The 27,622-nt window shown below is 33.9% G+C and overlaps 2 protein-coding genes across 2 annotated transcripts; one reads left to right on the top strand and one right to left on the bottom strand.

Annotated features, from left to right (window-relative positions):
• Window positions 1–838: 838 nt before the first annotated feature.
• On the bottom strand, window positions 839–17,365 carry LOC107746952 (secretogranin-3-like). Its single transcript, XM_016561310.1, has 12 exons — window positions 17,003–17,365; window positions 15,818–15,870; window positions 15,571–15,601; window positions 15,269–15,493; window positions 12,305–12,447; window positions 11,944–12,090; window positions 11,597–11,843; window positions 9,520–9,636; window positions 5,359–5,442; window positions 5,124–5,238; window positions 4,518–4,533; window positions 839–1,514 (listed from the first exon to the last, which is right to left on the bottom strand). The coding sequence occupies exons 1-12, from the start codon at window positions 17,085–17,087 to the stop codon at window positions 1,350–1,352; spliced, it is 1,428 nt and encodes a 475-aa protein (XP_016416796.1). The 5' UTR covers window positions 17,088–17,365; the 3' UTR covers window positions 839–1,349.
• Window positions 17,366–21,165: 3,800 nt separating this feature from the next.
• On the top strand, window positions 21,166–26,894 carry LOC107746951 (long-chain specific acyl-CoA dehydrogenase, mitochondrial-like). Its single transcript, XM_016561309.1, has 8 exons — window positions 21,166–21,357; window positions 22,664–22,840; window positions 22,961–23,098; window positions 24,305–24,469; window positions 24,635–24,701; window positions 25,796–25,960; window positions 26,223–26,324; window positions 26,757–26,894. The coding sequence occupies exons 1-8, from the start codon at window positions 21,266–21,268 to the stop codon at window positions 26,892–26,894; spliced, it is 1,044 nt and encodes a 347-aa protein (XP_016416795.1). The 5' UTR covers window positions 21,166–21,265.
• The last annotated feature ends 728 nt before the right edge of the window (window positions 26,895–27,622 follow it).

The following is a 27,622-nucleotide window of genomic DNA, read 5'->3' as shown; positions in this document are numbered from 1 at the left end:
ATTTAGCGATATTAATACTGTCATTTTCCTGTTTATTACCTTTAAGGTGGTTTTAAATGATCTTAGATAAAGTCCCATATAAAATGTATATGACACTTTAACCTAGTGAAAAATAAATATACTAAAATGTATTTGAAATACATTTATTTTATGCTAAGTATTCTACAAATACATTTTTTATGCACTTAATAAAAATACCCTGCAATTGTATTTTTGGTATACTAAACTGGTATATTTGAAGTCTGAAACTAATTTTATACTTAATGCACTTTAATTATGCCCGAAGTAGTGCTGAAGTCCAATCAAAGATATAATGAAGTATATTTGATTGTGCTAAAGTGGAACTATTGCAAGTATACTTTCAGGTAGCTACACTTTAAATATCTTGCATTTAAAGACTGATATTATTCAAAGGTCATACAATCAATCAATAGTCACAATAAAACATATTTTAGGCTTAATATTAAGAAATGTGCATTGTGCACAAGTAGTACATCAAACATAAAATTGGTTTATAGAAAGATCAAAACCTTAAAAAATGACAACCACGGAAGTTAAGTAATTAAAGAAAGGCAATGTTTAATAGATTTTTGGAAAAAAACACGATATTTACATTTAAAAATACTTGATTTTTGTGAATCTATAGCATGTGGAATATACAGAGTCAAATAGTGGAGAAAGAAAACCAAGAAAATCAAACTTAAGATAGAGAAGGGAGATATAAAGATATAAAGACTGCCCCCTACAGACTGGGAGACAAAACAACAACAGAGGAGAAAAGCAATTCACTGACAGTCCAGTTTGGTTGGTTGGTTGGTTGGTTGGTTGGTTGATTTGGTTTTTTTTTTTGGTTGGTTGGTTGGTTGGTTGAGAAACAATAATACAGATTCTTCTGCTTCATCAAATAAGAGAAAATGCTAAACACCATACATGAATGAATATTGCGTACAGATACAGTATATGCATATGATGCTGTAAAAGTCTATTGCAAAAGAGGGACAGGTGCAAAAGCTTCTATTTTCACTGATTTGCAAGTCATACCGAAAAATCCACCGAATTTCATTCTTCTAGTAGCCAGTGCTGTTATTCTGTCCTAATGCATAAGAACACATACAACTCAAATGTGATTTGTGGCTTATCTAGAACTACATTGTGTTCTATTGCTGACAGCACTGAGAGGATATTGCCTTCTGAAGGGAATTATTCTGCAGAAATACTGTCTGAGTTGCAGACTAAATCTTGTTTATTAGGAGTTAAAGCATTAGGATCTGTGTTAGTATGCCCGGTCCAAGTATTTAGTAGATAGTCTAACTGTTACACTATTACATGTGAAGCTGGACTTGTGGTTCCTACAGGCTACCGTAGATTCTCTTGATCACGTCACCTTCGTCCTTCTCAAGGATGCCTTTGTCGATGTATGCGTCCACCTGCTGGTCCATGAAGTCCCTCAGCTTGGAGAGGTCATAATCTTCAACAGAACACAGGAACTGATCAGTACAGAAATGTAGCAGTTTCTGAGTGCAAATGTTTATTATTATTTTTTCCCCCAGTGATGTTACAAAGCATTAAAACATTAAGTGATGTTAAATAAAAAGTAATCATTATTATAATAATTTAAAAAGTAATATTACATTTTAAATTGTATGTTAATTTAATTTAATAAAATTCAATTATGAATTAAATATTAAATTTTTAATAAAGGGAATTGTAAAATATTTAGTTAAAGATGTCTAAATGAATGAATAAATGAAAAAAATGATATATTTCCCTGTTTAAAAAATTCTTATTTAACAGAGAGAAATTATTAAAAATGTTTGTTAGTTGTATTAAATAATTAAAAATATTTTATTATTAAAAATTAAAAAAGGCTTATTTTGTATTTTGTACTAAACTATGCATTTAAAACTATAATATCATAAATAAATAAATAACGTGACATTTCCCCTTTAAAAATAATCGTATTTAACAAAGAGGAATTATTTAAAATATTTGTTAGTTGTAAACACAAATGTTTATTTTATAAATGTATGAAGGAAACTATAAACTATTTATTTAAAACTACAATCTCTATAAGAAAGAAAGAAAGTTGTATTTCCCCTTTAAAATATTAATATTTAACAAAGAGAAATTATTTAAAATATTTTTAGTTGTATTAAATAACTGAAGATATTAAATAAAAATAACAAAAATGTTTATTTTATAAATGTATACAGGAAGTCATAAAATGTTTATTTAAAACTACAATAACAACAAACAAACAAACACAAATAAATGTGCTATTCCCCTCTTAAAAATAAGTTTTTCCCCCCTTAAATCCCTTTTTAATTTCATTATGTTTAAATGCATATTTGCCTTATCACGCTCAAAATTTCAACTCTGCAGAACTTTTGTCTTGGGAAAAAAATCACCGTGATCAATGTTTTATAGAAAAATATTGTTCTTTGCTTAAACTGCAAAAACATTAACTGAGTAATGTGGCATGGTGCTATTTTTTCTTCAGTGTTATTTTTGCACTTAACTTCAGTTTCGTAACACATTCGCTCTAACGAGGGTGGCACCAAACACATTTCAGATGAGAAATGTTAAGCGCTATATACATGTAAATCTGTAAGCTGGTTAAAACAATGTAGTTTTTCATGCTAAAAAAAAGGCTGTAACCTAGAATCATTTAAACAAATACTTGAAATGTGGGAGGCAAGCCACACAATGGCCTGATTGTATGTTTTCTTTCTAGAAATGATGATGTTATTATCAGTGGATATCAAAGATCATCCATAAATGCCTGTTAGTGTATCAGTGTAAGTCTGCGTGAGAGTGGGTGTGTGTGGGAGAGAGTGAAAGCCAAAAGACTCACAAAGCAGTAAATATGTATAAATCCACTTCCAAATTCACAAGTTTTGGCACAGCATGTGTGTGTGAAAGTGTTTTGAGTACATTGTGTGGGTTGAAAAAACTGCAGGCTATCAGAAGAGCGTGTGTTGGTGAATGTTTTTATGTGTGGGTTCTGGCAAAATTTCTAGACCAGTGGATACACTGACCATTACAATGGAATAAGACTGGACAGTCCTCACAGTCCTCACACGGTGTGTACAGAGCCGTGGAGTTTCCTCCAGACCTCACACGCTTCCTGACTCAGTGACTCCTACTGTGTCTGTATTAGTGGCCATAATGACTATGACTCATGCTGTATATAAAACATTCACTCACACGTCTTGATGTGTATAATCGGAGATTTTAATGTTGCATGAACATGGATGGTTGATGTTACATTACCGTTCAAACATCTGGGTTAAAAAAAATTATAATTTTATTCAGGAATTAAGGATGCATTAAACTGATCAAAGGTGACAGTAAAAGCATCGTTACAATTTTCTAATTAATTAATTAATATATATATATATATATATATATTAGGAACCATTTTAGGATCCTCAGATTTGTTTTTTCATTTATTTATTTATTTATCTATCTGTTTGTTTGTTTGCATTGAGACATTAATTTAAACATATTAATTAAACATATAAAAAAAAAAAAAAAAAACATTGCAGTAATGAGAATTGTCCTAAAATAGGCTTTATTTGCTTTATGCAATTATATTCTTTTTTTCTTTTTTCTTTTATGATTATTATGACCTGGACATGATTCACCCGTCTAGACGGTAACAGTCTGCCTCTAATGAATCTGTTTTGAATTTGAACAATAGTGCAAGAGTTCTCATTTTCTGAGCTGAGCAGATGATGCCTGAAGAACACAGACAGTGTTTGAGTCTCATGCTGGCAGGTATGAAGAGAGGAACACACAGATCTTTTGTCAGAAACGCAGCAGCCTTGCATCGCTGTAACACAGCCAAGCTCATCAAACCGACGCATATTCATGAGCGCTCTCACCCACGCTTATTTTAATTGCAAATTGAGAGAAAGAAAAGAGTCTTTAATTCGACTGTTCTTCTCCATGTTTCACTGAATTGTGTGTAACCTTGGGTTAGGGGTAAACCCTTTAACAGCTCTAAGAGAGTGAGATAAGGCAGTTTACCAGTTTATCACGGATTACCAGTGTGTTTACTAGCAGTATAGGATGGTATTTCTGTATCATTGTCATTTTCCAAATCTAAAAACAGCTTTGTCAATTATTTTTGAGCTAATATTCTGTAAAATTGGTGTTTATTTATTTTGGCAACATTTGAGGATCTACATATAATTTTCCATCTTTGAATTGTGTTATGCATGTAGGCTGCTGGCCTATATTACATTAATGTAACTTATTATTTCAATTATTTGTTTAAATATATTTCTATATATTATTTTTTAAATATATTTTCTGTTTAAACATTTCTTATTCTTCATTTAAATAGATGGATAAATATTAAATGGATAAATAGATGGATATAACTATTTAATAGATGAATGGATTATTATTTTATTGTTTGTTAAAATATACATCTTTGTAAATATGTCTTCTTATTAGCTTCTTTTCAGTATATTATCATTAATAATAATAAGTATTATTATTATATATACCTCATGTGCAATGTTGCTAGAGAACATAGAGTTGAATTATGTACAGTACATGGACAGTTTGGTGTTACCAGTGTTGCTATAGTAACAGATAATTTCCGTAAGTCCATAAGTTCTGAGCTGTCACCTCATAATCGTGGCAATTCAAACATGAAAGCAGCATAAATGTATAATGGGTGTGTTCTAAATGCTGCTTGGGTAATAATCGGAGGTGATTATCACAGCTTTTAACAATAATGTTCAGTACTTTTCAAAGAATCAATAAACGTCTCCCTGAACAAGGCCTCATAATTGTATTCATTACTGTTAGTCCACTGTGAGCGTGTTACAGCGATGCCCTCAATCTGCCGGGCTGCTGCTGCAGAGTCTCTCCCTATGGGACTGAAACTCTCGCTGTATCTCTGAAACACACACACTGCAGTCGTTTCCGGTCGAACTGCAGGTTAGTGTTGAATTCTGTATTTGATACAGGCTTATCAGTGTATCTGCCTCAGCTCTACTGCTAGAGCGTCCAGTTAAACAGCTCAGTTACACCAGCAGAAGCTGAGAGGCTTTTAATATCATCCCAAACCATAAGCATGTGAAGATGATACAGGATCCTTCATTTACTCACTGATTTCAGCAGCAGTCTGGACGTCTTTGGTCGAGTCTTTGAGAGTCTCATACTCCTTCTGCATGTTGGCAGCTTCTGTTTTGGTGTTGTCATCATCATCCAATGCTTTTCCTGGAAGGAGGTGCGATGAGGGGGGAAAACAGTATAGTGATGCCAAAGCCTTCCTGAGCAGAATCTACAGTGAATGACTTGCAGTTTGCAGTGTTATGATCTGCGGTGGGTCTGATTTACCTGTAGGGGGTGTAATGCTAAGAGGAACCAGAGATTTGCCCAGCTTGTTCTTGGTCTGCAGGGCAATCATTGCATCCAGATTTTCTGTGTGAAAACACAATATTTATAAATGTGACAATGTTACACAGATTACAAGCATTTTGGTGACTATATTTTTCTGATAACACTATACAATAAGGTCCCATAGTTAACATTAACTAACAATGATCAAGAAATTTGGGTTACAGTTTATTGTAAGGTGTCCTTGTTATACTATAATCAGGGTTTAAATTGGGCCGGGGCCGGCCGGGGCTGAGCCCCGGCACATAGACTCCAGGGCTCGACATTAACGCTTCATTAACGCCAGACAAGTAGCGTGATTAAAACATCAGTAACCAATAATAACTATGTAAACACAAAAACGCAAGTAGTATTCTGATTTTATTACATTTAGAGTAAGTGGCGAATAGTGGATATAGCTACTGTATAATGCATCTATTGACGGAATAAGGTTGCGCTGCTGAGGCGAGGCTCAGGAGAAATCAAAACGCACAACACTAACTCAGCATCCTGAGGTAAAAAATAAAAATGGAATGTGTTTATATTTAAAATTCAGTTATTTAGGCAACATCACACAACGTTTTCGCCATTACGACTGTCTAATAGTTCTATAAACAGTTCAATAAGCAAATACAATAATATTAGGTCACTTACATTGTAGGCGCAAACAGCGCATCTCACAGCAACAAGCCGATTCCGTGAGTGTAAATGATTTAATTTGATAACGTATAGATAATCACATTATTATGATTGAATTTATAGATCAAATGTAAGAATTTGAAATGAAAGTATTCATGAGATTAGTGGGAAAATGCCCTCTATAAAGGTAAAAAAAAAAAAAAAGCCCTTGGATAAAATATAAAAAACACGCAGATTTATATGTCACAGCTGATAGAAAACTTATGAGAATATTGCTTAAGAATAAATCATATTTGAAAACACACACACACACAAACACACACACACACACACACACACACACACATATATATATATATGCTCCATAACATAGAGCCCCCCCATAGAGAAAATTATTGACTATGCCTGATGAAGGTCAGTGGACCAAAACGTTGCTTTTGTTAATAAACTTCAATATATAGCAATAATTGATAGTGTGCGTGATTGCATCTTTTTATTTTTTATATTTTGTGAGTAAAAACGGGGAAAAAAAATCTGGGAATTCCCCTTTCTCCATAAATAATAATAATAATTATTATTATTACTATTATTACACATTTTACATTTTATTTTTTAATAATAAAAACATAATTTTAACAGTATTTTATTGTAATGTATAATTACTTGTTCATGTCTTAATTTATATTTAAGATTTATGTTTTATGTAATTTATGTTTTATTTCTAAAAAAATACAATATTTTTTAATTAAATTACATGTATTGTCTTTTTTAAACAACAACAACAACAACAACAAAAAGCAATATAGCTTTCACCATACATGGTACTTACAGATATCCAATAAATAGGTTTTTACTGTAACTTTGTTTAATTATAATTTCAACATGATTGCTACAGATGCTACAATTTTAGTAATGTCTATTTCTTCTCTTTTTGAGGTAAAAGAGTCCCATTACAATGACTGTAGTGTTTTTTTTTTATCTGATCAGAATTATCTTTTGACAACATAGAGCTTTATCCAGCACTCCATATGCAGATATGGATGTACGCTGTACTCATTATGTGTTGTGTACACACTTTTGTGTCTTGGAGCTGTTTGCCAATGACAAACACACATATTAGGGCAGAATGATAAGAGCCTCATCTCATGTTTAAACCACAGCAGATCAATAACCAGCCGTATCCTGGCAACACACCCTGCCATTCCATTTGATCTTTACAGCTCTGTCATCATATGGCACAGGTTGCCAGAGTAACCCCATTATTACGCAATGGAGAATTCCAAATTGTTATCTGTGTTCTATCATAACGACCGCGGCCATCTCATTAGAGAAACAGACAGAATTAATTACACGGAATGAAAGAGAGAGGGAACAAAAGAGAGAACGCTGGATGAATGAAACAGGATGCTGTTTGCTTGAGCATGTCTTGAACATATAAGGGCATGAGACGGACATGGCTTGTGTCCCCTTAAAATACATTGATCAAAGTTAATGAAATATAAACAAAAAATGTTGTGAACGATATTTCTGTGCAAAATCCTATTTATTCACTAAGCACATTTTTTTCTGAACATTAACACAGGTCAACTTATTCTACTAACCCTAAACCTAACCTAACAGTCTACTCTGAGAGTTAGTAGACATGTAGTTGCAAATTAATGAGGATTAGTTGACATGTAGTTGCAAAGTTTCTTATAGTTAGTAGAATGTCTAAAGTGGACTATCAAAATAAAGTGTAACCTAAAAATCTGCCACACATGAATGTGCACTTGCAGTGTACTACAAATTTTAAAAGTATGTTTGCAGAAGGAAAGAAAGAAAAAAATGAGCTTGCATATTAATAAAATTAAAGTCCAAGACCAAATGTCCTTGGAGAGAGTACACTTTCATGACTGTTTTTTAAGTACACTTTCAAAAAGTCCACTTTGTATGAATGTTTAATTGAAAAGTTTTACTTTAAAGTGCTTTTTAAATCATTATGTTTTTAATGATCTTTTGTCATACTTGAAATAAGTGCACTTATTTTGATGTGTTGACTGCTAAAGCACACATAAAGTACTTGATTATAATCTTAACTGTAGTGTTAGTGTCAGTTTTACGTTTTATATTAATATATTTTAAATACCATTTTGATTATGCAATTACAAATATTAATTGAACTGACATTAAAGTATATTTTAGTTTACAATAAATTCTTGTCAGTACATTTGGCGGTAATGATATTTCATAGACAAAAGAAGCAATTAAGTACATAAAAAGATGCACTTAAGTCCCACTTAAAACAATCAATCAATCAATCAAACTGCATTTAATTTAATTTTAAAATCAAATACAATTTTTATACATTTTTTAACTGTCCGAAAACATTACATTCAGTTTGCACTTAAGTATGTTATTTTATTTCCTTTTAATTTCAAAATATTTCAAAAAATATTATTTTTAAGATATTAAAAATATTATTTATTTCAAAAATATTATTTTTGTAATCAGTGCTCTTTTTAAAAGTATGCTAATGTGTATTTATTTTTCATGGGGTTGCCATAGTTTATGGCTGGCAACTACTTTAGTCATGGTCGATTATCCCAACCACAGCTTAAGATATATGGTATGCATTTTACAACCAAAGGCTATCTGGCACTGAAAATTGTACTTCTACAGTAAATGTTTGCTTAGTGGTTGTTATGGCTGCCATCAGTGAAGGAAACAAAAGTAAAAATTAATATTCATGAGTTAAGCCTTCAATTTTTAATCATATCATAAATGGCCCACCCACCGAACACATACAGTGATTTCACCACCAATTTTGTTAACTAATGTGACTTTTATGCTGTTGTATGATTGTACATAATGCACACACTGACACTGCATCTGCAGAAATCTGCTTCAAGTATGCACTCTATATTTGATTTGATAGGGACAAACATTTAACATTAGGAGCAAGTCAAAATACAGCTGCTCTCTCTCTTTCTCTCTCTTTCAGGCTGGACAAAGCATTATTTCAGGAACCAAATGCACACAAAAGCAGTCAGTCACATAAAGCTTATCTCAGGGATTCCCTTTTGCCCACGCGCACATACATCATGTCCTAACCAGTGTGCAAAACTACCAGTTACAAGTATTTACATCTATACTCACTAAAAGAGAAAATACTGTGTAATGTGACACAATAACAGCTAATCAAAACATATTTGTTGTTTAACACAAAAAGTAAAGCAGACAAAATATTCTTTGGTTCCCATTGAAGAGACAGCTTATATGACACATTGTGCTTGGTTGGGACAGTGCAAAAATGAGGGGACTCACTCAGAAATAAAATGGACGGGAGAAATCTCACGCTCAATATGGAGACTATTCAGTAAGTAAAAAAAAAAAGAAGCTATTTGCACTGCAAACCAGTGTGTTGTTTGACACCACATGCCTATTCAAATTAGAAATGGCCACTCTTTTGTCAAAAATAAGACGTACAGACAATTTTGGTCTTACCCAGATAAGAAACTCCTTCTTCAGGTGTGATGGTTCCATATTTGACCATCATCTTCACAAAGTCGATCAAAGTCTTCATGATGGTGATCAGGGTTTCTCTCTCCTCTTTATCCTGCTCTGTAAAATGAGAGGAGAAGGATGTGATAGATTAAGCAATGAGAGCAGACTTTAATCTGGATTAATGTGGTGCTTGATGAAGAAGAGGGCAGCTGAAACCACAGGAAATGTGTTTAACCAGATGGTGATGTTTCTACAGACCTTATAGCTGCTGATTTACTGAATGAGCTGTGTCGTGTTGTGTTACATTACTGTTTGTGTGGCTTTTGAGTGTGTTGTGTTGTGCTATACTCACGTGTGTGCATTTTTTGTACTTTTTTGACTTGCTTAAGTTGTAATTATTTCTATTTTCTTTGAAATATGGTTCAATAGTACTGCTGAATGTACTGACAAGCATTTAAGAACAATTAAAATATTATTTAATGTAATTTCTGTTGTACAGTTTGTCATGTATTTAAATATATTTGTAATTACACATTTATAAAGATGAAGTTTAAAATATATGAACTTTTAATTCAATATCTACGGAAGTTCTAAGCGGTCATGCATTATTATTATTTTCCTTCTTGTTTTCTCGTGATCACGACTTAATTTTGTCGTTATCACAACATAACAAAAGTAGTTTTCTCGTTATCACGACTTAATTTTCTCGTGATCTAGACATAACAAAAGTTGTTTTCTCGTGATCACGACTTATTTTTCTCATGATCTCGACATAACAAAAGTTGTTTTCTCGTGATCACGACTTAATTTTGTCTTTATCACAACATAACAAAAGTTGTTTTCTCATGATCACAACTTAATTTTCTCGTGATCTCGACATAATAATAATTGTTTTCTTGTTATCACGACTTAATTTTCTCGTGATCTCGACATAACAAAAGTTGTTTTCTCGTGATCACGACTTATTTTTCTCGTGATCTCGACATAACAAAACTTGTTTTCTCGTGATCACGACTTATTTTTCTCGTGGTCTCGACATAACAAAAGTTGTTTTTTCGTGATCACGACTTAATTTTGTCGTTTTCACAACATAACAAAAGTTGTTTTCTTGTTATCACGACTTAATTTTCTCGTGATCTCGACATAACAAAAGTTGTTTTCTCATTATCACAACTTATTTTTCTCGTGATCTCGAAATAACAAAAGTTGTTTTCTCGTGATCACGACTTATTTTTCTCGCGATCTCAACATAACAAAAGTTGTTCTCTAAGTTACACAACTGCGCCAACAGGTGGCAGTACAGAACTATTGATGGGGAGTTGTACAGGCCTACAATATCCACTAGGCCTATACTGTACGCGTTTGGGACAGAGGACCTTCTTCCTGATCACTATAATTTGTGCAGTTCATTACTGACATTTAATTAACTTATAAATGTTAAATGCTTGAATAAATATGATCATTTTGCTTGAAATTGTATCTGTTATCTTACGTTATTACTGCTGCACGACTCATCACAGTTTCTCATTTACAACGACATTGTAATGTGCATCTTTCTTATTTTTAATCTTTATCGTTAATAAATGTATATTAATAAGAAATGTGATTTACATATGTGTATAATTTAGTTCAATGATGTTATACCGTGTTGTGGCCTAATCTTTTATATTTTCTAAATTTCTTTGTAAACCGCACACACATAACCACATCAAAATAAGCACAACAAAATATTAAAACATGATGATTTAACATACTTTAAATTAAAACTTTTAATTTGACATCACAAAGTGCACCTTTTAAAAGTGTACTTAAGTGTGTTAAGACACGGTTATTAAATTGTATTCCCTTTAAGTACAGTTAAATGGCCTTTTATTTTTATTAACATTTGATTATGCAAGTACATTTAAAAAAAATACACTTTTAAGACACTACAAGTGCATTGAACACTGTTAAGTGCTCTTCTTTTTTGTGTTTTACAGTATTCAGTGTGTGTGTTGTATCATGCTATATTCTGTTATGTTGTATGTTTTGTGTTGTACTGTATTGTGTCATATGTGTTGTTTGTTGTTTTGGCTACCTGAGTCGAGGCTCTTGAGGAGTCTGTAGAAGTTGGGGAAGAACTGAAGGTCCTGCAGTCCATCTTCAGGGTTCAGTTCGTTTCTGTCATTCCCATCGCTCACGGCGTCCCATGAGTCTTCAGCCCTCACTGTGTCATCTCTAATCTCATCCTCCCGTTCTTCATCACCATTATCATCATCACCACCATTATCATCATCACCTTCATCCTCATCATCATATCGTCGACTGGGCCTGTCTTCCTCATCCTGAAGAGAAGAATCCAAGCAAATAGAGAGTTTTTTTTTTTTTTGTGGATAAATATGCAGTTGGTAGAAACACTACAGACACACAGTCACACACTCGTACCATATTGTTTTGTGTGTCTTTCACAGAATTAACAGGGTAGTCCATACTGAGGTCTCCAATCATGTTATCTTTGGCATTTTTGGTGATCAGATCCTGCAGGGCTTCAGCAACTTCATACTCCAGTGTCTCTGCCTGACTGTCTGTGATCTGAAGGTCAAACAAAAGAACACAACACCTGCTAGAACAATCAATTCACAAAGGTATTATTGTATGACAATCTATTTTCCATGCTATTTAGGCTGGTTAAACTGGAATATGTTTCCCTAGAGGAATTAATACATTATGCATGATGTTTATTGCATGGCTCGTCAATATGGCAGCTATCAGAATCACTGCGCACGCCACAATTTGAATCTCTTACTAGACCCAGCTTGAGCAGTTTAGACACAATTCTGTCAAATACTCCTCGGTCATCCTCTTCGTAGATTTTGTTGGCGATTTTCTGGACGATGTCATGAGCTGTTAGAGGGGTCCCGTCCAGCTGCCGAAAACTTTCAGGATCATCTGAAAAGGAACACATTAAAATACTTCACATCCCTCCAAGGAGGATAACTTTAAATATAGAGTTTTAATAATTGTTCTAATTCTATGAGAATAGGGACGTTTTTCTTAGCTGATAAATAACAAAAAATGTTGGGAGCCAATCAGAATCACCTGATTTTAAAGAGCTTGAGCATTTAAAGCAGCAGCTTGTGCTTATAATAAACAGATATTAAAATATTATCTGTTGGTGTGGATGCTTTATTGTTATAGTTATCGTTCCAGTTTCTTACATAACTGTACTGTATCCACTTTTTTTTTTTTAATAAAGAATTCTACCTGGTCTCGTGGCAAAAACGTACCTGGGGGGACTTTTTCGCGAGACGCGAAATACGTACCAATAAGTACATATCACTGCAGTTTCTAAAATAAATGAACACTAGAGGCAGTAAAACTCCGACACCTTTTATTCCTTTTCACACAAATTTACAGAGTTTCGATTAATAATAAATTTTTCTGCATATAAGGAAGTTCAAATGGCACAGTTGCATCAACAAATGCATTTGTATGTGAGTTTTGCATTTGTTAACACTATCGGGTAGGTTTAGGGTTGGGTTTGGCATATTTCCAACACGATAGAGCAGTAACTTTTAGCGACAGTCCCCGGATATTTGAATTCTGAACCGCCGCAATACGTACCTGAAGCAACGTAATAAAAACACAGCAATACGTACCTATATCAACGTAATAAAAACGTGCCAGTGTTCACGTATTGAACCCGTGTTTTAGCGCTACTCAGTAGACATTTCGTGCAGTAAGGTACGTAAAAACGGTGTTGCAGAAAAGTACCCAGAGGTACGTATTTTTATGAGACCAGGTTGAAATAATTAAGTTCGAAATGAATCAATATTTCATGTCCATTTATTTAACAAGCATTTCGCCTCTGGGTTCTGATCACCTTTTCAAGTTTATTTTACAATAAACTATCCCTTACTTATTTTGGATAATAACCAGGAGCATTTCTAGCCTTTCATCTGTATTGGGGAATGGATATAACTTGATTATAAATGAACTGCTGATGGACTGTAGGTAGCCTGAATATCCACCTTATCCAGCATTTTTGGGTGTCTTTTTCTGTGCCATAGGTTTAATTTCTAGTGGGCTGTATTTGATATTGCTTTGTCAGAAGCCTACAAGCTCAAAGCTCTTAAAAAGCGAAATTAAGTAGGAGGAGAACGTGTGAAACAGAGATCTGAACGTTGGAGCTGAAATCTGCCAGCAATTCTTGTCTGTCTGTTGTAATTCCTGTAACCCAGTGAAATCACACAAAAACACCTCCCACTCTGTTATCTGCCATTATCTACCACAGAGATCGACTTACACTGCCTTAACGCTTCCAGTAAACTCACCATCTGCCTGAAACGTGACACTGATCAAATGTCTGACGCTCATTCTGAGTCAGAGGTCTTAGGTGGTCTGAGTGCCTTTATGACATGACGGTGTCATAAAAGAAAACTTAAAGCGGTCATATTATAAGTTAATTGAGCTGCAAAAACTGCTTTTCCTTGGATAGCTGACATCAGGCAGATGAATACATGAACACGTGACTGCCCACATCTATTCTGTGTTCAGAAACATGGTCCACCCAGTCTTGGTGAGGTAAAAAGAAGGACATAGAACAGGTATTCCTATTCCTAAACCCCATAAGAGCTAACAAGTCAAATGTGGTGAAGTCTGATTAGCACCTACAGCTCTGCAGAGCCTTTGTGATTTTGCGATTTTTTAATGAATCATAAATCACAATACATCACAATGTAACTGTGGATATGCAAAGAGGTTGTTATTGAAGGAAGACAACATATATTTACAAAACTACTGTATAATTGACCCAGCAGCAAACTGGTAGCCCATATGCATTAATAGTAGTTTCACATGTTGGTTAGCCAATCATAACACAGGGCATACTTAAAACGCACAACGACTGCATATTTAATTGTAAGAGTCATAAAGTAGAAAATTAAACATGAAAAAAAATAAACAGTTGATTTTCATCCAATAAACTTCATAGGGTCGGGGAAAAATGGTAAAAGGACTAATGACATGACCTCTATGAGCTATTGTGCTATTATTAGGTTAGAAGGGTGTTTAATGTGGGTGTATGTTTAGTCTGACTGCCCTGTTGTAGGGGACTGTGGGGTTTAATGCTACAGTATAAACATCCAGTACAGCAGCCTGTGGAGGGATAATCCTCTGATTCTCTCTCTCCTTCTCTCTCTCACTCTGTCTCTTTATCTCTACAAAATACCTCCTGATTGACCTATGGTGTCTGCCACCTGTTCCTGTATTTAGGATCACATACGGTTACAGGGATGGATTAGCACTTTCAAAGTGGGAGATAATTTGGCTTTTCACAAGTCACAACTAAAAAAATGTTCATTGATCTTTTACGTTTTCCTGAGGCTGGCTATTTTACTATTTAGAATCCACAATGTTCTGACACATAAAATAGTTAAATGGAATAATAACACAGTAAAATACATACTAAATGATAAGTGAAACAGTATGCAATTATAAATGGACATAAATATGGTTACATTTTTATTTGACTTAATGTTTAAATGTCTTGACTTCTTTTTTTTTGGTCAAATAGTCAAATCAAAATGGGCATAAATAAAACACAGATGCAAAAAATTACATCTGGTTCATTCGTTAGACTGGAAACAGCAAGCTCATTGCATTGTGTACAGTCAGTGTATGTGCAAACAACATACTTTGCAAAGTACACATACTACATAATGTGCTCTTCTGAATAAGGCTTTGCCAGCTTGGTAGTTGTAGTTCTTACCTTGGTATTTGTAGTCCATTCCATTCTTAGTAGAGTCATAATCATCGGCCAGTCTTCTGTTTTTGGTAGTGTCGGCCTCATCAGTACCGTATCGCTCATCCACAGAATCTGAGATGGGAGTCTCGTTGTTTGACTCTTTGGACTTCTCAGCCAGAGACTTAAGGAAAGTGATGTCATCGTCCTCAGAGTTTGACTCTGCCTCAGCTGGTGGCGTTGGCTTGGGTTCTGCATGGATGAACAGAAAACACTTGTGAGCTATTGATCACTGTGAAGCACTATGTCTGCATAAGATTATTCCTCACCTGCCTTCTTGATGCTGTCAGCTTCTGCAATCTGTTGGGAAAAAATAAATAAAAACCAGTCTTGACTTTTACTGAAATTTTAATTTAAATATATTTGAACTTAATGCATAGAACATCTATACCCAGTCAGAATCAAGGGTACAAAAGTAGTACAACAGTAGTTGTGTCTGATGCAGATGTACAAAGTATATTGTGTCTTTTACATAACATAGAAATGAACAATAAGTTCATAATTCTGAAATCACACCTGCTGTTCTAATGGCTTCTCTTCAGTCAGCTCTCGGTTATACATGCTCTTATCTGGAACAGGAAAGAAACACACAATCACATTTAATATAGGCAAAGATTACTGATGGTACAATAGATCAGTCATTGCAGACCTTAAAGGGACACCCAAAAGCTGAATTTATTTTTGTGTTCCACAGAAGAAAGAAAGTCATTTCATTTAGAACAACATGAGGGTGAGTAAATGATTACAGAATTTTCATTTTTGGATGAACTATGCCTTTAATACACTCACAATGGATAACAAAAACAGGAGGACGATGAGAAATATATATATATATATATCTGCAGTATCACTACAGTATCTGGCTCAGATTACTATTGATTGGTTATTACATTGTAATTATAATGTAAAGACATTGTAACAACATAAATGAGTTTTTGAAAAACAAAATCTGTGCACCTATGTTGTATGAATCGACTATAATTTTGAAGGAAGCAAGACACTCTACATTTACACAAGACTATTTTTACCCTAAAGAAATAGTTATTAATATGCATTTTCTTCAATCTGTCTATGGTTGTTGAGATCTTTGATGCATTCAGTTGCAGTCCAAACTGTCCAAGAGAAGCTGCCATGGAATAATCGGATTACAGGACAAAAGATTAAATAAAGGCCTTTGAAAACTGAGGCTTGAGCTTCCTATACAATAAATGACGAAAACAACAAACAAACAAAATAAACCATCCAATTCATTCACCTTCTTCCCATATTTATATGGAGTTATCAGCCAATATGGGTTTTTCAATGATTAATATATACTGATGGCCAACATAATCCATATATACACATTATAGCCTATGTAAAATACAACTTAATACATATGTAATTGTTGAAATTAACCAGAGATCCTAACATTTACTTCCATTTGAAAGCACAGCATGTGCACGCTGAAGTCCAGACATGTGTTAATGAGTCAGTTGGACGCTGTCCTAAATATCAAAATAGCAAAATATCGTCTGATTAATTTAACGTGGCCTATATATTAATCTATACATGAAGCAATTTTTTTGTTTTATTACACGTAATGCATGTTTTGTGTGTTCCACTTAGTCGGATGAATCTTCTAAATCAAATATTCCACATCTTCTAATATATTGGACCGATGTGTTGGACTATAGGCTTGTTGGTTATTCAGTAACTCACCGTCGGGTCCGGCAGGTGTGGGAAACGCGCTGATCTGCGATATTACAGCAAGGACAACCACAATCCCTACGCGTTTTGACGCCATCCTTCAGCTGGGGTTCAGATGTTTTCTCTCTCGCTCTCTCTGTTGTCCTCTGTGAAGATAAACGCGCCGTTGGTTTGGTTTTGTGAAGCGCGCTGGGGTTGGCAGGATGCCGCGCGCTCTCAGCGCCTCTCCTCTATAAGCGCAAGGGCTTTAGTTCCAGTGGAGCTGTTGAGTCCCTGCAGTGCTGAAACCAGGTCGCTGGCTATAATTAACAGCGGATAAGCTGATGGGAGTTCCTCGTGTATAACGGGCCCTGACTCCAGCAGCTCATGGATGGAGGGAGGAGGAGGAGGAGGAGGAGGAGGACGGCACGGTCACATCCGCCCATGTGCGTCAGTCTGAAGCACCTGCGTCACACGCGCATCTCGCATTCATTCATGCTGCGGGGCAGCAAACGACCGATGAGCGCAAAAAAGAGCAGATAAGAGACAAGACGGCACTCTGAAAAGAACCAGTTTATGACAATGCAGATTGACATGCAAATTAAGAGGTATAGAGATATGGGTATAGAGAGTGCTTTGAGGTATAGGCTACACATGCGTTGGCTGGGAGCGATAGATAGATAGATAGATAGATTACTTGTTATATTAGATTTCATATGTGCTTTTATGGATAAAGTGATATGGAGTATTGATGGATTGATATGGTTTTATAGGCAAAACTTGACAGCAATCTTGACAACAAGAAGGTATTGAAAATGTGTTGCCCAGGAAAAAAAGATACAGTTCATTGAACGCACTGACCTTTTATGACACTGATGTCACCATGGGAACTGGCATTTTATGGGCTTTTTAGCAAACAATTATGAAACACAAAATCAATGATGAAACAACAAAAATACAAAAAGTTCTAAAATATTAAGCTTGAACTATTAAAAAAAAAACATTTTAGGAAGATTTTATAATAAATTATTTGTAAAATACATATAGCACTTACCCCAATAAAAATATGACATGCTAACCTGACTTTTATGAAGGAAAAATCTACCTTGTCCTGCAAAACACAGTTCATTATGCTCAGTTGTTTACCCAAAGCTGTTATAAAAATGGGATAAAATACGAATTTTAGTTTGAAGGGCAGAATTGACTGAAATGATTCTAATTTAAGAAGGTCTTAAACTAGAGAGCAGCATGTAAAACCACTGGTAGACAAAAACATTTTATTAATTCGACTTTTGATCAAAAACTTCTATCAAAAAAGCTAACCTTGTGACAGTGTTCCCATGTAATACAATAGGGATAATATTGTAATACACTCTTAATACTAAAGGTGCTTCACGATGCCATAGAAGAACCTTTTTGTCTAAATGGTTCCATAAAGAACCTTCAACATCTGCAGAACCTTCCTGTTTGTGGCAAAATAAGTTTCTTCAGATTATAAAAAGGTAAGAAAGAGATGGTTCTTTAAAGAGCCTTTGACTAAATGGTTCTTTGTGGAACCAAAAATGGTTCTTCTATGGCATCGCTGTGAAGCAGTTTTATTTTTTAAGAGTGTATGTTAGCAGAAAAATACAAAGAGAAAAGATCAAATTACTAATTAAATTTTTTTCATTTCTCTTTGCTTGCTTCCTTTTGGATGCCTCCTCATTTTTATCTTGCACTTACTATACTTACAAACATTGAGTCTGTATCTCTAGTGTATATTTATTGCATAAATCTAATCCGTACAGAAGTTGATGTATATGCTTATATGACTTTATATGAAAATATAAAGATATATTAAATATTGTATACATATATAGACAAATGCTTATTTGACATGACTTAACATGACTTGACATGACTTCGATTATCTTGGGAGGTTGTGAGTCGCTCATGGTGAATGTGTTCTGTGCAGGAGGAGTGTGTTAAACAGCTCATGATTGCCTCTGCAGGTCACACGCATGAGCTGCCTGTGTCAGTGCATACAGGCTGTCAGGTGACATGTGACCTCAAATAGCTTCATCAAATGAACAATGAATATCCTTTCATGTGTCATGCTGAGAACATTAAGCATCTGATTATTGAGAAATCATTATCAGCTTGGCAGATGCACATGAGATACATCCCTGTTATCAAATTCTGAAAAAACATTCTTGAATTTAATTTAATTTTATATTAAAATTTTAAAAAATATTTTTTATTGGTCAGTATATATCAGGGTAGGTTTATTTCGAGGTCAATTGTATAGGCCCCTATAAAGACTTATTAAAATTGCTAATTTATTTTTAGAATGAATGCATGGTGAACGTTTGTGTAAATGCCCCAATATAAGTTGCCATAATGGGAATTTGTCATTAACCTATAGACAGTGTTTTTCAGATTTCACTGAATAAGAACATGCTGTTTTGACTTTCACATCTTCTAATATTTAATATATTTTCTTTAGACATAAGCTAAAATGTTACTTAATGTAGGTCATTTTTTGAATTTGTATACTTAATTTCATTATAAAAGCTAAATATAATTTGAAAGTATCGTTTTTACTTTTTGTTAGTCAATGTTTGGTTTAGTTTACATACTATAAAGGCAACTTTGAAAAACCTTAATTTTTATTATGAAAATAATAATAATAATAAAAAAAACATCAACACTCTGGTGTCAAGTGAAAATACGATTTTAAACAAAGTACATTTTTCTTGTGTGCAGAGTGTTATTTAGACAAAATAAACAAAAGAGGGTTGAACAGAAAACCTTCATTTTCAATCAAGAACACGGTTGTTTCTTCATGTCTTCCAACCATTTATAGGGTAAATTTGTGTTTGATCTGTCAATCTGTTTGTTTGGTGTATTGAGGGCATGACAGGGTTTGTGGGTACTGTTCCTAATTCATATGACAGGTTCTGTTCACCCACCACAATCTTGTCAAAGCAGATTTTCGCTGATCTCAGAGCAGTAAGGTTTATAGTGTTCTATATTTGTCTTAAAAACCACTTTGAGATTTGTTTTTGGAAAGAACCACTTTTGCACATTCAATATTTCCAATATTTCCAATATCTATTTGCGCTGATCAAGGCATCACCTTTCACTGTGCATGAGTTGATATGCTTCCGTTCATGTATGTTTGCAGCAGCAGACAGCTCTGCGTCTGTGTGAAAGTGGGACAGAGGTCATCCGGCTCTTCTCTGTGAGTCTGAACACAACAGGCTCTTTGTTCAGATTCTTCATTAGCACTGCTCATAATATGTTAGAGCCAGTTAGTTGAGAATGCAATGAGACAGCATTGATAAAACAAAACACAAAGATGCAACACAATGATTTAAAAAAGAAATATTTTATATACTTGCATACTCAGAAACTGCTAGTAAAATTCACAAATAGTTACGAAGAAAATAAAGGGATTTTTGATGTGTTTATTATTGGTGTCCAGTAGAGGTCACTAATGTCTTATTTCTATTGGAGAATAAAGGGAAAATAGAAAGACGACGTGGATATTCTAACCTCTACCCCATGGATTATGTGACACATCGTACTGAAACAGTCTAGAAACATGAAATTCTTTCATTTTTTACAATACATTTTTGCATCTATGATTTCTTGTTGCAATACTGAAGCGCTCTTGAGGAAGCTTCAAACTGATAGCGAAAATGAACTTAATGTTACATTTGTCTTGGCAATTATCTTGGTGTGAGGAAACTCTGGAAAACATAGGTTGTACAAATTAGATGTGACCTAGGATTAGAAAACAGGATGACGAACTGAACAAACTTCAACATTTTTAATGTGCGTTAACAAAAGCAGTCTACCCTTGTTAGTTAGGTCTATCTCTGCTGTAGAGTGTTATGCTAGCTGTTAGTACATGGTTAGTAGCCTACATGTTAGTACATGACATAACAACACCATTATACATTCACTACTCTGAATAAAGGCATTTCATTATATACAGGGCTCAGATAGTGTCGATAGTATACATTAAAATAGCGTTTCAGTGACATTCAGTGACAAACAATTACTATCAAGACTAATTCACGTGTTTTAATTTTTAGAATGTCTTGGAATATTTCTAGTGAATTACAGCCATACGTTCAGCTTCTATTTGACATCATCAGCGTTAGAGTTAAAAGGACTCTTATTTTGACAGGTTGTCTTTATGTCTTCAGGCGGAAGGTCCTTTCTTTAATTAGAGTAAAGTTCACGGACGATATTTTGACCTGTCAAATATTGTGCCTCAGCTTTTGAGTTGATCACGTCCACATCAGCATGTTTGCACTAAAGGCATTAAGGGTTTTTTCTCCTGCGACGAAAAATGTTTATTTGCGGAGTAAACAGGCGTTTAGCGTGACTATGTCGAGGTGAGTCTCATTTGTGTTGACTTTATTGTTTTCATTATCTTTCGTGTTATATCATAGTTATGTTTCATCATAATTCACAGAAATAGTTCATTTTAGTAGTTCTCGTTTTAGTTATTTATTTCTCTGATGCATGAAAGGAAAAACGATGCATTTTTACATATGAACAACATTTATATTTTTATTGTAAAAAAATCAATAAGAAAACTGGTAGGTGTTGTTACTAAAACATTGGTGTAAAAAAAATAAAGCTAAGAAGTATCTCTAAAAACATTAAATATATGTGACCCTGGACCACAAAACCAGTCTAAAGTGTCAATTTTTCAAAATTGAGATTTATACATCATCTGAAAGCTGAATAAATAAGCTATCAATTGATTTATGGTTTGTTAGGATAGAACAATATTTGGTCAAGATACAACTATTTGAATATCTGGAATCTGAGGGTGCCAAAAAAATCAAAATATTGAGAAAATCGCCTTTAAAGTTGTCCAAATTAAGTCCTTAGCAATGCATATTACTAATCAAAAATTAAGTTTTGATATATTTACGGTAGGAAATTTACAAAATATCTTCATGGAGCATGATCTTTACTTAATATCCTAATGATTTTTGGCATAAAAGAAAAATCTATAATTTTGACCCGTACAATGTATTTTTGGCTATTGCTACAAATATACCCCAGCGACTTAAGACTGGTTTTGTGCTCCAGGGTCACATATTGTCTTTTAAAATATAGCATGTAAGGCAGCTTAATAAGGTCCACCGAGCAATTAAAGTTATTATTTTTCCTGTTAACTTTCTATAGTAAAGAATATGATCATATCAAATCCTTCCCCACATTATATGTCTGCAATAGAAAATCTTTTTCAGTATTACCAATGTAATCAGAAATGTTGAATTTACATTATCATAATGACAAATAAGGAGGGCAGCTATATATAAAATTGTGGGAAAGAAAAAATATAATCTCATTGTAGTTTTGTTGTAACATAACATCCTGAATGGTTAAAAATAGCAAACAAAAAGGGTTAGTATGTGCATTTTCAAATTACACCAATATTACAAATTGGTGTTTCTTACATGTTTTTAAAGTAAATGTTTTTTTTAGAATGAAATTAGAATGCAAATAATATCAAAAAAGTATAATGGTATTATACTTTTCCGTATATGGACAGTTTTGTCTTTTATGGTACCTTGGAGTAATGAATATGGTTGAATATATTATTAAACGGGATGATATATCAGTGGTAATAATATATTTATAATATTTGGAGAACTATAGCAAAGGGGTTAATTTGATTCCCAGAATGCAGCATACGGAGGTCCAGCATGGGGAAACAGCAGCACCCTTTCGACCAGAAACGTCCATGGCCAAGACACTGATGGACATCGGCACCAGACGGATCTTCTTAGAGGAGCATGACCTGTTCCGTCAAAATGTGCGGCGGTTCTTTCAGGAGGAAGTTGTTCCGTATCACGCTCAGTAAGTTGCCAGTGTGGTTCATCGCTCTCTGAATATGACATAATAGATACAGAATGAAACTGTAATAGATACAGAATGAAAATGTGTTTCAAAATGTATGCACATACTGTATGCTTATAGGTGGGAGAAGGCTGGTGAGGTCAGCAGAGAGGTTTGGAAAAAGGCCGGAGAACATGGATTGCTGGGAATATATACATCTGAGGAGCATGGAGGAATCGGAGGGGACCTCCTGTCTGCTGCTATAGTGTGGGAGGAGCAGTGAGTAGCCCCACCTTCACCTGCCTATCATAGTAGCTCCTCCCTTACCTGTCTGATCGTACAGTGGATTGGGCAAAATTCAGAATTTTAAAACTCTTTCGATTTCAAATCATGAATGTGAATTTCAATGGGACATCCCATAGGAATTTAAATTTTAGTGACGGGAAGAGGAATTTACTGAACTGTAATTCAGTCAAATTTATCATAGTTATACAACAGGAGTTATGCAATAAAATATAAAATAAATTAATTGGACTGATTAGATATAGACTGAGATATGTTTTGTGTTCAGTCCTGTCAAAATAATTACCACAGTCATCAAAACAAATTTTAATTTTGCTACCACAAAACAACACAAACACCACAAAATGTCCTCCATATTCTGTTCTGAAAGTGTAAAATAGAAATATATAAAATTTTAATAATAAAATGAAATATTGAATAATAGATACAAATAAATATAGACATATATGTTCCACAGCGCTGTAACAGACTCTATGTAAGTTATCGCAAACGCTTGATTGCAGTTGTTGCTGCTAAGTGTGGCCCAACCAGTTATTAGGTTTAGGGGGCAAACACTTTTTCACACAGGGCCATGTAGTTTTGGATTTTGTTTTCCCTTAATAATAAAAACCTTCATTTAAAAACTGCATGTTGTGTTCACTTGTGTTATCTTTTACTAATATTTAAATTTGTTTGATGATCTGAAACATTAAAGTGTGACAAACATGCAAAAAAAAGAAGAAATCAGGAAGGGGGCCAACACTTTTTCTCACACCACTGTATATATATATATATATATATGAAATACACATTTCTACAGGTGACATTTTAAGCACTGATTATTGATATCATCAAATGTCTCTGGAAATACCTCATCTGCTTGATATGTTTTTGAAGAATTATTTAAAAATACACTTCACTTTAAAATGCATCACAATATGGTAGCAAACCAGTCATATGTTTTAAACTTATAGCAGTCAGTTTTTTTATAAATTCAATCATAATTCTACTTCCTTAAATTCAAATTTGAATTCCAATTCTATGTTTTGCTTGCTGTCTCAGTTCAAATTGAACTGGGATTTAAAATGCATTTCAGTTTCGAATAAAGCACAACGCTGAATGTCTAGGATGTAGGTTTTTCCCTTGGCTTTGTGTGTCTGTGTTTGTAATGTAGTGGGTGTTCTGGCTCTATTTGTGTTGTAGAATGTACTGTAACTGCAGTGGTCCTGGGTTCTCTCTTCACTCTGAGATTGTAATGCCTTATATCAGTCACTATGGCTCTAAGGCTCAGATCGAGCACTATATTCCACAGATGACTGCTGGGAAATGCATCGGGGCCATCGCTATGACAGAACCTGGAGCCGGCAGGTGGGCTTCAGTGCAGGCATGACATTAAAGAATAAATTATACTTTTAAAGATACAAAGACACTGACTCCCAGGGTGCATCACATTTTCATGCTTGCGGAGTCAAATAGTGCACAATCATTTGTTCCGTGTCGTCCTGGTTCACATGTTTAATTTTCTCTCTGAAGTGACCTTCAAGGAGTGAAGACATTTGCAAAAAAAGATGGAACTGACTGGATTCTTAATGGAAGCAAGGTATGAACAGTGGCTTCTGATGCAGAGAATTTTTCTATCAGTCAGTCAATCAATAAAACTGTTCATATAGCATCTATCAAACAAATTCAATGCCAGCATAAATAAGTGACTGACGCAAAATACAAGAAATGAAAATAGCACAAAAATAGTTTATAATAAAAAAGTAAAATAGAATAGAAATAAGTCATTATGATGGTAATATACAAAATTATAATAATTTTTTAATTTAGGATTGAAATAGAATTTAAAATGCTATTCAGCTTAATGCCAATGTAATAACAAATGAAGTGGGAGTTGCAAAAGATAGTGATATTTTTTAAATGTAAATTAAAATCATTTTAATTTACATTTAAAAATATCAATATCTTATGCACCTCTCACTTCATTTGTTGTTACAGTGGCATTTAGTGTAATGGCTGAATGGGGCATCAGAAAATATTTTAATTCTACTGTGTGGAACAGCTAAATGAGAAAAGTTTTGGTTTTAGTTAGCACTCATGCACCACAATTTTGAATTAATTTTAGATGATTTATTGTATTCTTTGGTAGACCAGAAAGGAGAGCATTACAGTAGTAGTCAAACCAGTTAGTTATATAAGCTTGCATCAGTCTCTCCATGTTGCTCAGAGAAAGAAATGTCCTAATTTTATCAATATTCTTCATGTGATAAATGTTTGCTCCTTGATGTGGTTTAAGTCCTAATATATTCTCTTTAGGGGTAAGTTTCACTGTGACTCTTATCCTGATTGACTCACTTGCTAACTAAAATACAGTTAGCAAGTGAGTCAATCAGTAGCATTTACAAATTAAAAAGTAATGGTCTTAAAATTGATCCTTGAGGTACCCCACATAGTGTTTGAGTTACCATTTATAGATACAAAAAAAAAAACGTACTTACCTTGAGGTGCACTTTATAATGTTGCTAAGATTTTTCATCAAAAACAATCATAATTTAAAAATAAATTAATTAATAAATAACTTAAATAAATAAAGAGTGAATCTGCCGATTAGTTGGTTAGTTATTTTCAATTGTTTTGAATTTTCCACCAGGTTTAGTTAAATCACAGTCTTGTTCTTTGGTCACTTTCTCTCAGGTGTTCATCACTAACGGTTGGATGAGTGATGTGGTGATTGTAGTTGCTGTAACTAACCGTGAAGCAAAGACAGCAGCTCATGGAATCAGTCTGTTCCTGGTTGACAGCGGCACTAAGGGCTTCCAAAAGGGCCGCAAACTGGAGAAGCTCGGACTTAAAGCTCAGGTCACCCTTAAAGCTTCCCAAATACATAACCTAATATATTAATACATACTAATATATAATAATATATACATATAATATATAATATACATATACATATAATACATATACTAATATATAATATATACATGCATACATAGCCAGTTTGTGTAAGAGTTTACTTAGAATTTATTGAAATGTCTACAAATTAAATTTACATTATAGTTTAATATAGATTAATAAAGAGGTTAAGTTATAAATGTATTGGGTATTTGTTTCTGTGCAGGATACAGCTGAACTGTTCTTTGAGGATGTGCGTTTGCCCGCTGAAGCTTTGTTGGGTCAGGTCAATAAGGGATTTTATTATCTGATGAATGAGCTGCCACAGGTATAAGAGTGAGAGTACAAATCTGCTGCTCTCTTTTGAGTTTTCCTATTCTTATTCTTGATAATACTGCAACATATTTAATGGCTTGTGTGTGGGTAGTTGTATGATATATATTCCATATAATGCCTTAAAAAGTAGTGTTTCTAAACACAGTGCTGCTTTTTAGAATAATGTAGAGAGCATAAATGAGTATTATTTGTATTATTGAGTCCCTATTTCTAACAACCTGCTTTAGGACCCAATCAATTCCCTCTCACATATTGCCTCCGTCTGTGAAGATCTTTTGTACATGGATTGCATTGTCGGCATAAGATATCAAAATATGAGGGGATTAAGATTTTGGGAATTTGAAAAGCTCTACAAATGGGCTCACACCCCATTATAATGAACTATAATATGAATAGGGAGAGATTTCTTTCTGTCATTTTGCAGGAGCGCCTTCTTATATCAGTCATGGCTCTTGCCAGCTGCGAGTTCATGTTTGAAGAGACAAGGAACTATGTGATGCAGCGGAAGGCGTTCAGCAAGACCATCGCTGACCTGCAGGTAAATATAAAGGGGACATATTAAAGCTTTTTTTTTTTTTTTTAACTTGGAAAAAAAATTAAACTATTTTTTTATATAATTGAAGGTAAGCAAGCAAACATTTCTAAAACATTATTCCAAATTTTTGTTGATACTGATTATTATTTACATTGTTATAGGAATATAAATAAAAAACTACAGAAAAATGGTCCCTTTAATTACTAATTAATTAATCATTTAATTTTTGTTATCAGTAAATAAAGAATCATTAAAATACTGTTTTATCTTTTATAAAAGCTCTGCATCATTTTTCCACGTAAACAATGAAGCTTTTCTATTTTAATCTGTGAATATGTGAGATACAGCACTGTTCTCTCATATCTAATGTAATTTTGACATGTTCCATTCTTTTTAATAGTCTAATTGCCTGGTTCACATAACAATAAACACTGAAATATGATGAAAAATCTATTAGGATAAGACTGAAATGATTAGGAAACAAACTACATATAAACTTCAGAGGGATTCAGGTTCTAAACACAACAAGCAAGAGCAAAAGATTTGGTGAACTTTTACACATTTTACTCATCATTAGTTCTTCTGGAGATTAGTATCTGTCCTACTTCCACTTTATTACCTTGCTGGGACTGGGCGGACCAAGTTTCTGAACACTTTATAGGCATTGTTGACATGTGAACGGCTATAGTTTTTGATGACAGAAAACTAGCAATTTCAGAACAAGCCACAACTTGATTTTAAAGGGGTCATATGAT

This window comes from Sinocyclocheilus rhinocerous, unplaced genomic scaffold (assembly GCF_001515625.1).
Source record: "Sinocyclocheilus rhinocerous isolate Xijiao unplaced genomic scaffold, SAMN03320098_v1.1 scaffold138, whole genome shotgun sequence".
NCBI classification, from domain to species: domain Eukaryota; kingdom Metazoa; phylum Chordata; class Actinopteri; order Cypriniformes; family Cyprinidae; genus Sinocyclocheilus; species Sinocyclocheilus rhinocerous.
The sequence above is the reverse complement of the archived record's forward strand: the minus strand, read 5'-3'. Positions and strand labels throughout refer to the sequence as shown.

Bases quoted from the DNA above. Each gene is read 5' to 3' on its own strand.
- LOC107746952 (XM_016561310.1), bottom strand. From the start codon at position 17,087: ATGGCGTCAAAACGCGTAGGGATTGTGGTTGTCCTTGCTGTAATATCG. The intron at 12,448-15,268 runs GTAAGAACTACA...GTTCCTTTTCAG, and splicing joins AATGGACTACAAATACCAAG to ATGATCCTGAAAGTTTTCGG. The intron at 12,091-12,304 runs GTAAGAGATTCA...TTTGACCTTCAG, and splicing joins AACTGCTCAAGCTGGGTCTA to ATCACAGACAGTCAGGCAGA.
- LOC107746951 (XM_016561309.1), top strand. From the start codon at position 21,266: ATGTTTGCACTAAAGGCATTAAGGGTTTTTTCTCCTGCGACGAAAAAT. The intron at 21,358-22,663 runs GTGAGTCTCATT...TTTGATTCCCAG, and splicing joins TTTAGCGTGACTATGTCGAG to AATGCAGCATACGGAGGTCC. The intron at 22,841-22,960 runs GTAAGTTGCCAG...GTATGCTTATAG, and splicing joins GTTGTTCCGTATCACGCTCA to GTGGGAGAAGGCTGGTGAGG.